Source organism: Bombina bombina, chromosome 3, assembly GCF_027579735.1.
Source record: "Bombina bombina isolate aBomBom1 chromosome 3, aBomBom1.pri, whole genome shotgun sequence".
Taxonomy (NCBI): Eukaryota; Metazoa; Chordata; class Amphibia; order Anura; family Bombinatoridae; genus Bombina; species Bombina bombina.
Window position 1 is genome coordinate 1,089,652,387 of NC_069501.1, and position 12,893 is coordinate 1,089,665,279.

The following is a 12,893-nucleotide window of genomic DNA, read 5'->3' on the forward strand; positions in this document are numbered from 1 at the left end:
TAAGGTCGTCCAGTTAAATTGCAGATTACTCTGTTGATCACTACCCTAAAAGTGTGCACATGAGCGCTATGTCCAACTGTCACTAATATGCAGTGATTATTGTTCTCTTATTTTACCACAGGGATTTCTTACATTTTTTTAGTTCAATGACAAGATTAATTTCTCATTAAACTCAGCTCAATACTGAAATATTCACAGTCATGAAGGTATCAATAAATTATCATCAGGCTTTCAACTTTTTATTGTCATTATCAAAATACAAAATGTATACTTGAAATGAAGAAAAACAAGTCAAAATATTTTAAATGGTTTTTTTTAAATCTAAAGTAATAAATGAATCTAAGGAGGAGGGGAAAGGAACATCAGACATGTTGTTAAAATAAAGCAATATGAATTGAGCAAGGTGAACTGGCTAATAGAGAAATGGTCTGACAAAGCAGGTGGGTGTGATTAGAAGAGAGTAAAGTATTGGGGTCTGAGAGAGATGGGGGGGTCTAGCGTAGTAAAGATTCATGTAGAAACAGCTGAAGAATTATTGAGGTGCTCTAATAAAGCAGTCACAAGTAAGAAATACAATTGTCAATGGAGGCAGAAGGGAACTATACATATCCAGTACTTCCAATCCCCTTTTCATAAATCACCTATTGATCAAAATTTTATTTTTGACCTCCCAATAAAAAATCCATTCACCCCTGAGGAACCACTAGCCTAGGAAAACTACATACAAAAACCATTTGTTTGGGATTTTTTTTTATTAATAACTGTACATAGTATATTTTACTGTTTTACTGTTATAAAAGCCAATAGTTAACACAAGAATAGAATGAATTTATACTTATCCGGTGTTATAATAGTGAAGGTTCTACATATGAAGAACGAGTTAGTGATTAAAAAAAAATAAAAAATTCTGATAATAGCAAGGTTTTGTACCGACTAGTACATAATAAAAAAAATTATAGCTACTGCACTCTACACATCAAATGCTTACATGTAAGGGAGGCAAACCATTTTCCATTGGTTAAAGCACCCTACCCAAGCTCAGGGGTACTCATGACAGTTTATTGGAGATATATATATATAAAGCCAGGGAGTCTGATTCTATGATAAAGAGAAAAAGCGGGAATGATTCAGCCCATAAAGGCAAAGTACTGTAGTGTTAGGACCAGTCAACATTGGGACACCTTTTGAGTTTGATTACTGGCTAAGCAGAATATGGCCATATTGTGTGACTAAGATCCCAATTTTTGCAGGCAAATTTCGCAGCATATAAAAATGTTTTGTTTATTGGAAAGTGGATGTGTGTCAATACCATCTGTTTTGAGTAACTATTTGGTCTCATTGGCTGCACTCCCAAAGATGTATTTAAACTCTTTTTGTAAGGTGTGTAAGAGAGTTGTTGAAGGTGGTTGATGTAAAGAGTACAGAACATATACTTTTTTTTCAAGTGCGACACATCCTGCAGGTAACCAGCACCTCCGTGAATTAGTCTGAAATATTTGTTATTCTTATTTTATCTAGTATTTGTGTTTGCAAAGCACTGTAATGAAAGAGCCACATATCATTCTTGCATATATTAAAATCTTCTATGAGAGTTATATCAAATAGAGACAGTATTACAAGTATAATTATATTAATTAAAAAACCCCCATTTATTTACGAACTTCAAATAAATGTTTACGATAACAGAGTTTGAACTTGTTGGGGAGACCTGTGAAGTATACTTGTGGGATCCTTATAACCATTGACTGGATCCATAACAGCCTCATAGAGTTCATTATACGCTCTGCACACTAGCTCCATGGACTGTTTGATAATGTGTTCTCTATAAAGAAAAAGGAAACAAAAACAAATTAGAATTACATATTTGTTAGTTATGGTGGGCGGGTGAACCAGCATTAAAAAAAAAAAAAAGAATGTACAATAGTCTCAAAAAATGTTTTTCTTGAAATATTTTTTTTTAAATTACATTCTGATTACCTAAACTTCTTTAATTAGATGATGACTTTATAGCCACCAAACAAAAGTTTTCATGACATGTTCACAGGGTTTAAAAAAGTGCTTTAAAACATAATTTATGCTTACATGATAAATTCATTTCTTTCATGGTGGTGAACGTCTATGATTCTTCACTCTTGGGAATTACTCTTCTCTACCACTAGGAGACCAAGATTCTCAAACCCAAAAAGCTCTATAAAACCCCTCCTACCTAACACATACATAAGTCTAACATATAGCCAAGCAAGTGAGGTAAGAAAATAAATAAATAATAAGAGCTATAAAAGGAACAGGGGAAAAAGATGTGCTGAAGAAAAAACTAACCCCAGAAAACACAAGGGTGGGATCTCGTAGACTCTCACCACCATGAAATAATTTAATTAATCAGCTAAGCATAATTTGTGTTTTCTTTCTTACAGGTGGTAAGAGTCCACAATCCTTTACTCTTGGGAATACCCAAGCTGTGGAGTCCACAAGTAATAACATAAAGGGAGGAATTTAAAAACATAATTTTTCACTGAGAAATTAAATTCACAACCACAATAAAAAATGTTTATATGCACTAAAAATAAGCAGACAAAAAATCAAACTGAGACAACTGCCTGAAGAACATTTCTACCAAAGGCTGCATCAGTAGAAACAAAAACAACATAAAAAAGTAGGATTTAGTAAAAGTATGCAAAGAAAGAAGACCTAGTAGCTGCAAATGTGATCAATTTAGCAGTAATCCACTGCGGTGGAGGCTGACCTGCTTTATGAATCAAATGATTTAAAGGGACAGTCAACACTTACTTTAACATGTTTTTATATTGAAAATAACAAAACGGAGGTCCGCCTACACTATACCCCTCCTGCCTTGCCGCCTTGCTTCTGTCCTAATCAGCGGCGCTAACTACTCTAATACCCGGTAAATATGGATGCCGGACTCCCCCCACCATTACGTAGCTGCCTTCTTCCTCAACTGATAAGCAAATCAGAATCCAGGCATCGGACAGAAATTGCAAGCGCGTGCAATTTCAGTCCGAGGACTGGATTCTGATTTGCTTATCAGTTGAAGAAGAAGGCAGCTACGTAATGGTGGGGGGAGTCCGGCATCCATATTTACCGGGTATTAGAGTAGTTAGCGCCGCTGATTAGGACAGAAGCAAGGCGGCAAGGCAGGAGGGGTATAGTGTAGGCGGACCTCCGTTTTGTTATTTTCAATATAAAAACATGTTAAAGTAAGTGTTGACTGTCCCTTTAACAAAGAGGATAAAGAAACAGCAGAAGCCTTCTGACCATTCCTAGGACCAGAAAAAAGAACGACCAAACTGGAAGTTTGTATAAAATCCTTAGCAGCATCAATGTAATATTTCAATGCCCTAACAACATCCAAGTAATGCAATGATCTCTCAGAAGCATTCTCAGGATTAGGACACAAAAAAGGAACAACAATCTCTCTGCTAAAGTTGTCTAAAGAAATAACCTTAGGCAAAAAAATAAAAGATGTCCATAAAATAGCATTATCCTGATGAAAAATCAGATAAAAGAGGTTCACAAGAAAGAGCAGACAACTCAGAAACTCTTCCAGCAGAAGAAATAGACAAAATAAAGAACACTTTCCAAGAAAGTAGTTTAACCCCTTAACGACCAAGGACGTACGCCACACGTCCTCTAAAAAAATACACTTAATGACCGAGGATGTGTGGCGTACGTCCTTGGTCTGGAAAGCAGCTGGAAGCGATCCTGCTCGCTTCCAGCTGCTTTCCGGTTATTGCAGTGATGCCTCAACATCGAGGCATCCTGCAATAACCCCCCTTGGCCATCCGATGCAGAGAGAGCCACTCTGTGGCCCTCTCTGTACCGGACATCGATGGCCGGTTTCGTTGGTGGGTGGGAGCCAGTCTGGGAGGCGGGTGGGCGGCCATCGATGGGCCGTATGATGTGGCGGGGGGCGGGATCGTGGGCGGGAACGCCGGGTGCGCACGAGGGTGCGCGCGCGCGCGCGGGGGGGGGTAGGAAGCGGGTGGGAACCGCTACACTACAGAACATGTATGGGGGAAAAGTGGCAGTGATTGCCAAAAATATATATATTTATATCGATCTAAGAGATCTGGGAGGGGTGGTGGGTTTGTCTTTTGGGGGGGGGCAAGCTACACTACAGAAAACTATTTTAAAATAATAATAAAACAAGGTTTTACTATAAACTGGGTACTGGCAGACAGCTGCCAGTACCAAAGATGGCTACTAATAAGTTAGAGGGGGATGGGTAAAGAGCTGTTTGGGGGGTATCAGGGAGGTTGGGGGCTAAGGGGGGATCCTCCAGAGCAGCATATGTAAATATGCATTTTTTTTTATTTATGTTTTATCAAGGATAGCTTTTTTTTTTAGTACTGGCAGACTTTCTGCCAGTACTTAACATGGCGGGGACAATTGTGGGGTGGGGGAGGGAAGAGAGCTGTTTGGGAGGGATCAGGGGGTGTAATGTGTCAGGTGGGAGGCTGATCTCTACACTAAAGCTAAAATTAACCCTGCAAGCTCCCTACATGCTACCTAATTAACCCCTTCACTGCTAGCCATAATACACGTGTGATGCGCAGCGGCATTTAGCGGCCTTCTAATTACCAAAAAGCAACGCCAAAGCCATATATGTCTGCTATTTCTCAACAAAGGGGATCCCAGAGAAGCATTTACAACCATTTGTGCCATAATTGCACAAGCTGTTTGTAAATGATTTCAGTGAGAAACCTAAAATTGTGAAAAATTTTACTTTTTTTTTTATTTAATCGCATTTGGCGTTGAAATGGTGACATGAAATATACCAAAATGGGCCTAGATCAATACTTAGGGTTGTCTACTACACTACAATAAAGCTAAAATTAACCCTACAAGCTCCCTACATGCTCCCTAATTAACCCCTTCATTGCTGGGCATAATACACGTGTGGTGCGCAGTGGCATTTAGCGGCCTTCTAATTACCAAAAAGCAACACCAAATCCATATATGTCTGCTATTTATGAAAAAAGGGGATTGCAGAGAAGCATTTACAACCATTTGTGCCATAATTGCACGAGCTGTTTGTAAATAAATTCAGTGAGAAACCTAAAGTTTGTAACAAAATGTGTGAAAAAGTGAACAATTTTTTTTATTTGATCGCATTTGGCGGTGAAATGGTGGCATGAAATATACCAAAATGGGCCTAGATCAATACTTTGGGATGTCTTCTAAAAAAAAATATATACATGTCAAGGGATATTCAGGGATTCCTGGAAGATATCAGTGTTCCAATGTAACTAGCGCTAAGTTTGAAAAAAAGTGGTTTGGAAATAGCAAAGTGCTTCTTGTATTTATTGCCCTATAACTTGCAAAAAAAAGCAAAGAACATGTAAACATTGGGTATTTCTAAACTCAGGACAAAATTTGGAAACTATTTAGCATGAGTGTTTTTTGGTGGTTGCAGATGTGTAACAGATTTTGGGGGTCAAAGTTAGAAAAAGTGTGTTTTTTTCCATTTTTTCCTCATATTTTATATTTTTTTTATAGTAAATTATAAGATATGATGAAAATAATGGTATCTTTAGAAAGTCCATTTAATGGCGAGAAAAACGGTATATAATATGTGTGGGTACAGTAAATGAGTAAGAGGAAAATTACAGCTAAACACAAACACTGCAGAAATGTAAAAATAGCCTTGGTCCCAAACGGACAGAAAATGGAAAAGTGCTCTGGTCACTAAGGGGTTAATGTCCAATTTATGCATAGGTTCAAAATGAGGAGCAGAATCCTAGGAATACTGAAAGAATACCAGGAAAACCCATGATTTATATACCATGAAATAAAGGCCTTCCAGTCCTTGTGATAGATTATCCTAGCTACAGGATTACAAGCCTGAATCAGGGTCTCAATCACAGAATCAGAGAAACCCATATGTCTAAGGACTAAGCATTCAATTTCCATGCCATCAAGTTTAGAGACTTGAGTTCCGGATGAAAAAATGGACCTTGACATAAGAGGTCTGACCATGGAGGAAGAGGCCAAGGAGGGCAACTGAACATTTGAACAAGATCCGCATCCCAAACCCTGCAAGGACAAGTTGGGGCAATCAGGAGTACAGACAAATTCTCTAGCCTTATCTTGGAAACAACTCTGGGAAGAAGAACCAGAGGCAGAAACAGATAAGCAAGCTGAAAAGACTAAAGAACTACTAGAGCATCCACTAACACTGTCTGACGATCCCTGGACCTCGCAAAGTACCTGGGAAGATATCTGTTCAAATGAGAGGCCATAAGATCTATCTCTGGGAGACCCCAAAGATCCACAATCTGACTGAACGCATCCTGGTGAGGATACCATTCCTCTGGATATAGAGATTGATGACTAAGCAAGTCTGCATCCCAGTTGTTCACTCCTTGAATAGGAATGGCAAAGACTAGACAAGAATTGGCTTCTCCCCAGGAGAGAAGCTGAGACACCTCCATCATTGCCAGGGAACTGCGAGTTCCCCTACTGCTGTGACATTGTCTGTCCGGAAATGGAGATGAGACTCCCTTTTCAACAGGGGTCAAACTTGAAGAGCCCTGAAAATTGCATAGAGTTCTAGAACATTGATTGGTAACCTTGTCTCCTGAGGATCCAAAACACCCTGTGCAATTAAAGACCCCCAAAAAGCTCCCCAACCTGAGAGACTTACATCTGTAGTGATTACAGTCCATGTAGGATGAACAAAAGAAGCCCCCTAAATAGTAAACTGATGATCATGCGACCAAGTTTCAGACTGACTTGTACTGGGATCCAAAAATATCCTTTGAGACAGCCGAGTATAATCCCTGCACTATTGACGCAGCATACAAAGCTGAAGAGGCCTTATGTGAAATCGAGCAAATGGAATTGCATCTGAGGCTGCAATCATGAGACCTAGTACTTCCATACACAGAGTCACTGAAGGGAACAAGGGAGACTGAAGGTTCAGACAAGCTGACACCAATTTCAACCTTCTCTGCTCTGTGAGATAAAGACTCATGGATACAGAATATATTTGGAAACCCAAAAAAGTTACCTTTTTCTGGATCATACAACCACAGTGTTGAAGAAACAACAAGAGTCGGTTGGTGTGAGACTCTGCTAAAGGAAAAGATGGAGCTTGAACCAAGATGTCATCCAGGTATGGGAACACTGCAATAACCTGAGACCTGATCACATACAAAAGGGCACCCAGAACCCTTTGTGAATATTCTTGGAGCTTAAGCAACACCAAATAGAAGAGCAACAAACTGAAAAGGCCTGTTCAGAAAGGCAAACCTCAGAAACTGGAAATTATCTTTGTGAACAGGAACATGAAGATAAGAATCTTTTAAATCTATTGTGAACATAAACTGACCTTGCTGAAAAAAAGACAGAATAGTTTGTATAGTTTCCATTCTGAAAGATGGAATCCTTACAAACCTGTTCAGAGCCTTAAGATCTAGAACTGGTCTGAAAGTACCTTCCTTTTCTTTGGAACAATAAAGAGATTTAAATAAAATCCCATACCCTGTTCCTGCAAATGAACTGGAACAATCACTCCCATATATTCCAGATCTTAGACAGACTGAAGGAAAGCTTGAGCTTTTGCAGGATTACTTGGAACATTGGAAAGACTAAACCTTCCTCCGGGAGCCCTTGTTCTGAATCCTATACGATATCCCTGAGAAACAATATTCTGAACCCAGGTATCTGGCACAGACAAACCAAGCCTCCTAAAAAAGGCTTAATCTTCCTCCAGATTTGGGGCCACACCTTCATGCAGTTTTGGTAGTAGAGATACATTTCTTACCTTGTTTTGACTTGTTCCAGTTAGCATTAGGTCTCAAGACTGAACCAGAGGAATCTTGCTTATTCTCACGAAAGGAATGAAAATGATTAGAAGCTTTGGATTTCCATCTGGACTTTCCGTCTTGAGGAAGAAAAGATAATTTACCTCCAGTAACAGTAGAAATAATAGAATCTAAATCAGAACCAAAAAACAGCATCACAAATAAAAGAAGCAAGCCCAATAGATTTGCACTGAGTCCTCAGAATACTATTCTGAAAGACTAGACAACCAGTAAGTAGAAGCAGCAGCTACATCAGCAATAGAAATAGCTGGTCTGAGAATACAACATCCTGCATGTAAAAAGATCCTTCTATGAAAAGATTCTAACTTTCTGTCTAAAGGGTCCTTAAAAGACGTTCTGTCTTCCAAAGGAATAGTAGTAAGTTTAGCCAGAGTGGAAATGGCCCCGTCTACCTTGGGAATTGTTTCCCATAAATTAAAAGAGCAGCAGGTAAAGGATATTACTTTTCAAACCTTGCACAAGGAGTACACAAATTACCTGGCTTAGACCATTCCCTAGAGATCATGTCAGAGACAGCACCAGGTACAGGGAAAATCTCAGGGAGATTAACAACAGTCTTAAAAACTGAATTTAAACAATTACAATGCTTATAATCAGAAACTTTAGGATCTTTAACCCCTAAAGTAAAAAAGCCCTTTGTTAAAAGAGAATGAATATGTTTAACTTTAAACAAAACAGAGGACATATCAGGTTCAACATCAGATGAGGAATCCTCATCTCCAGAGGAAACTTCACCATCTGAAGACAAAGCAGTATCCCTGGTTTCAGGATACAAAAGTACCTGTAGAAGATAAAATCTGAACTAACCTTTTACGCTTGTTTGAAGGCGGGAGAGCAGCCAACGCTTAGAAAACTGCAGCCTTGATAAGGAATTTTAAGGGAAAAGGCACTACATCAGTATAATCCTGTAATGCACAGTAGGTACATTAGTCTCCACAGAAACAGCATTCGATTGGTCTGATTGTATTAACAAATTTAAACATGAGCCACATCAATGAGCTGGAGAAGGCACTTAAGCTTCTTACAATAAAGCACACCTAATAATAGTAGAAAGGTGTTCAGGAGACTCCATTTCTTGGGTAGATTTAGGGATAGCTTAAAAAGCTCTTGAGGGATGGAAACCACTTACCGCCTTCCTAAGAAGCTTTTACAAAAAAAAAGAGTTGCAGGTACAATGCGCACTAAGTCGAACTGCAAAACACAGCAGAAGGAATAAACATTAAATCTGTCCGTGCGCAAAAAAAATCTGACAGCCAAAAAGGAAATTTTGCAGCGGGTTAACTATAGGAAGACTAAAGCGATGTGTGCTAACCCTACAGGCGTCAACCGGTGCACTGGAAAACTATAGAAGACTGAAGGGACCCATGCAAAACAGCTAGGGAATAGTGAAAAGATCTGTCCCAGGGCTATATATATATATATATATATATATATATATATATATATATATATACTTACTTAAGAATGCCCATAACATAGCTATAGGAGTGTCTAAATGATAATAAAAAGATATTTACCAATATATGCTTGTCCACTATCAAGCAGCAGACAGCCAAACCAGTACTGAAACATTTCAGTAGAGGTCATGGAAAAGGAATATATTGTCGATCCATAAAGGGAGGCAAAATAGAAGTCTCTGCAACCAATTATAGAGGGTGTATGAAAAATTTCCCATGAGGTGAAAAAAAGAATCAAACTACAATTACAATTTGCTAATGAAATCTCCAGTCAGATTAATGTTAAAATATTTGACCAAAGTCTGATAACCTATAATTATAGCTACAGACTGTACTACAGTGTTATATATCTTATTTTTATTAAACATCATCCCTGTAAACAAAAAAGTTTTTTTTAGACCTTTCATAAATAGGATTTTAGATGTTCTTCAATTTTCTTTTAGCAATACTTTCATTCATTTCCATCTTTGTGCTTTAATACTTTCTACAAACTGTTACAGATTGTTTTGTTTAGATTTATTTATTCTCACCAAGATGGTACAGAAGCACAATGGGACTTCCTTTTTGTAGGTATGCGAAGAATGTTTTATAATCAAATAAGAACTCCATATACAGCATTAATTTCCTAAGCTAAGGGTATTATTAAGTGTTGGGATGTAAATGAACTCTGCACATGAAATATATATAAACATTTTACTCATGACAAACTTGAAATAAGATGAAACCAAATACATCTCAAAAAAGCCCTGTGGAGAACAGAAGGCAGAGGGTACCCTGAAAACTAACCGAAATCTGCACCAAAAGTCGACTTTATAGGAAATATATAATTATATGTGTGTTTAATAGCCATACATTTATATAAGACCCTTAAAAGAACATGAACCCCAACATTTTCTTTCATGGTTCAGATAGAACATACAACTTTCCAATTTATTTTTATTATCAAATTTGTTTCATTCTCTTGGTATCCTTTGATGAAGGAGCAGGAATGCACTACTGAGAGCTATCAGAACACATCAGGTAAGCCATTGACAAGTGCCATAAATGTCCAGCCACAAATCAGCAGCTAGCTCCCAGTAGTGTTTGCTGCTCCTGGTCCTACCTAGGTATGTTTTTCTACAAAGGATAGCAAGAGAAAAAAGCAAATTATAGAATAAAAGCAAATCAGAAAGTTGTTTAAAATTGCATGCTCTATCTGAATTCATATCCCCTTAAGGTTTCTAAAATATTGATCTGTGATCCGCATGTGCAAGGAAGTTATCCATCACTGATTTAGAAAATGGATTTTTATAGAATAAATAATTGATACGACTACAAAGGTTGGAGAGATGGTTAGAGAATGTAGGCCACTGACTGTACTCTTGCTCCAATGTCGTCTTTGTGTTTTATTGAATCTTAGCGCTTGGCCTCTTTTAGCTAAAATGACAGCAAAAACTTTTAGACTGTAATATAAAATGCTCAATTGTGTAAAGTAAAAATGTTTTCAAAATATTTATTTATTTTGCTCTTTTTTTCCTTTTCCTCAAAAAAAAGAGAATCCCTACAGTTAAAGGGACAGTAAAGTCAAAACTAAACTTTCATGATTCAGATAGGGCATGCAATTTTAACCAACTTTCCAATTTACTTTTATCAACAAATTTGCTTTGTTCCCTTGGTGGTATTTTTTAAAAGCTAAACCTAGGTAGATTCAAACTGATTTCTAAACCATTGAAACCGCCTCCTAGCTCAGAGCATTTGGAAAGTTTTTCACAGTTAGACAGTACTAGCTCATGTGTGTCATATAGTTAACATTGTGCTCACTCCTGTTGAGTTATTTAGGAGACTGCACTGATTGGCTAAACTGCATGTCTGTCAAAAGCACATAGATAGGGGGCAGTCTGCAGAGGCTTAGATATAAGGTAATCACAGAGGTAAAACATACATTTATATAACTGTGTTGGTTATGCAAAACTGGTGAATGGGTAATAAAGGGATTATCTATCTTTTTAAATAATAAAAATTCTGGTGTAGACTGTCCCTTTAACTCAAATACAAGATGAAAAAAAACAATACAACAAAACTTGTTTTAATATAAACACTTCATATGGGAGGACTTTATTTCCCTGGCAAACAAATATATCATAATTATTTATTCATTTTTCAATTAAATCTTTCAGATTTTCCAAAATAACACAGTCTAAGACTAATTTAAACTGACAACTTTACATTTAATTTCTGAAGAAATTCTGTGCTTTCTGCAGCAGTTTTCATGTTACTGCTAATAAAAAGGGCCTCCCCTCATATTCAATTTATGCTTATTGCTTTCAATACATAGCTGTATCTCAGCCACACATTTCATTATTGCACACCTCACAATGTACAATTTAATAAAAGGTATGAGACAAAAAAAACCTCAGATAATACTATGTAGGTTTCACAGTGGAACTAAGCTTCATTCATTCTGCTCAGAGTAAGCCAATTATTACATAATTTCTATGACAAGCATCCTGTTTCCATAACAACCAGCAATAGCCACACAAGAGTTTTCTGTTTTGATCAGAAATATAAACCTGTACCCAAGTAAAAGTATAACCCTTCAAATCCAAACCGTACTACAGAAATGCTGTGCTTTGCCTATTTCAACTTAAATATTATTTCTGCCAATGCTATAATCACTCTTTTCATCTGCTTTTCCCCTACTCTATTATCCCTTCGCTCTGTAATGTGTTTTCTATTGAGCTCCAGGTACAATTATTCCTAGACCTGAAAACGGTTTGCTAATCCATGTCCTTAATTGTAGAAATTTGCATTTCTGATTGCCTAAATTAGCAGCTTGTGTAGCTGTAATATTCTGATGTTTATGTATAATTTCTTTTAGATGACAAGTATCCATTCACAGGTTTAGTTTTGTGATAAAGCCCAGTTTACTTTATGCAGTTAATGTTCATGTGATTGAAGTTGACAAGATCGTAAGATAAAAGTTTCCTTACATGTGTTTAAAAAATTGAGTTATTTTGTGCAGTCCTAGTTGGACATTTGTACACGGTCTATGTTTAGATACATTTTTGGTGGGAGTAATGCATTTTTTTTTTTTTTTTTTTTTACTTTAGACAATTAAAAATCTATTTTTTAAAATGTTATTTATCACAGCATATAGTATATGCACATAATTTCCCATCACTGTTCGTCTATATACCAGGGAAATACTACAAAACAGCAAGCTAAATAATACAGGAATTGGGCTTGAAACTAAGAAATAGAGATAAATTAATTTAATATATACAAAGTGAAGGAATCAAAAATAATCTAAAGTGTTAAATGGGAAAAAAAAAAGATTAACAAAAATTTAAAAACACCTTGTTCTATATACAGAGGCCTGGCCAAACATGGATATGCTACAATGTGCTACACAAAACGTGAAAGCTCGGAATGTCTCAGGCAATCAAGTCTTATGTAAGGAGTGTTCTTTGTATTAAGACTCAGAAGGAGCCTTGTGTATGTGCCCTTGCATGTTCGGCTTTTCAGCAATGAATAGTAAGCAGCAGTTCAAATGGAAATCCACAAATAGCACAAAAACACATCTCCAAAGCCCATTCACATCAACGTTATG

The 12,893-nt window shown here is 37.1% G+C and overlaps 1 protein-coding gene across 1 annotated transcript in view; it reads right to left on the minus strand.

The window, feature by feature from the left end:
- Window positions 1–217: 217 nt before the first annotated feature.
- COG6 (component of oligomeric golgi complex 6) overlaps window positions 218–12,893 on the minus strand; it is a 650,023-nt gene continuing 637,347 nt past the window's right edge. The window contains exon 19 of the mRNA XM_053708403.1: window positions 218–1,822. Within this exon, the coding sequence (XP_053564378.1) occupies window positions 1,675–1,822 (148 nt within the window). The 3' untranslated portion in view covers window positions 218–1,674. The remainder of the gene's footprint in view (window positions 1,823–12,893) is intronic.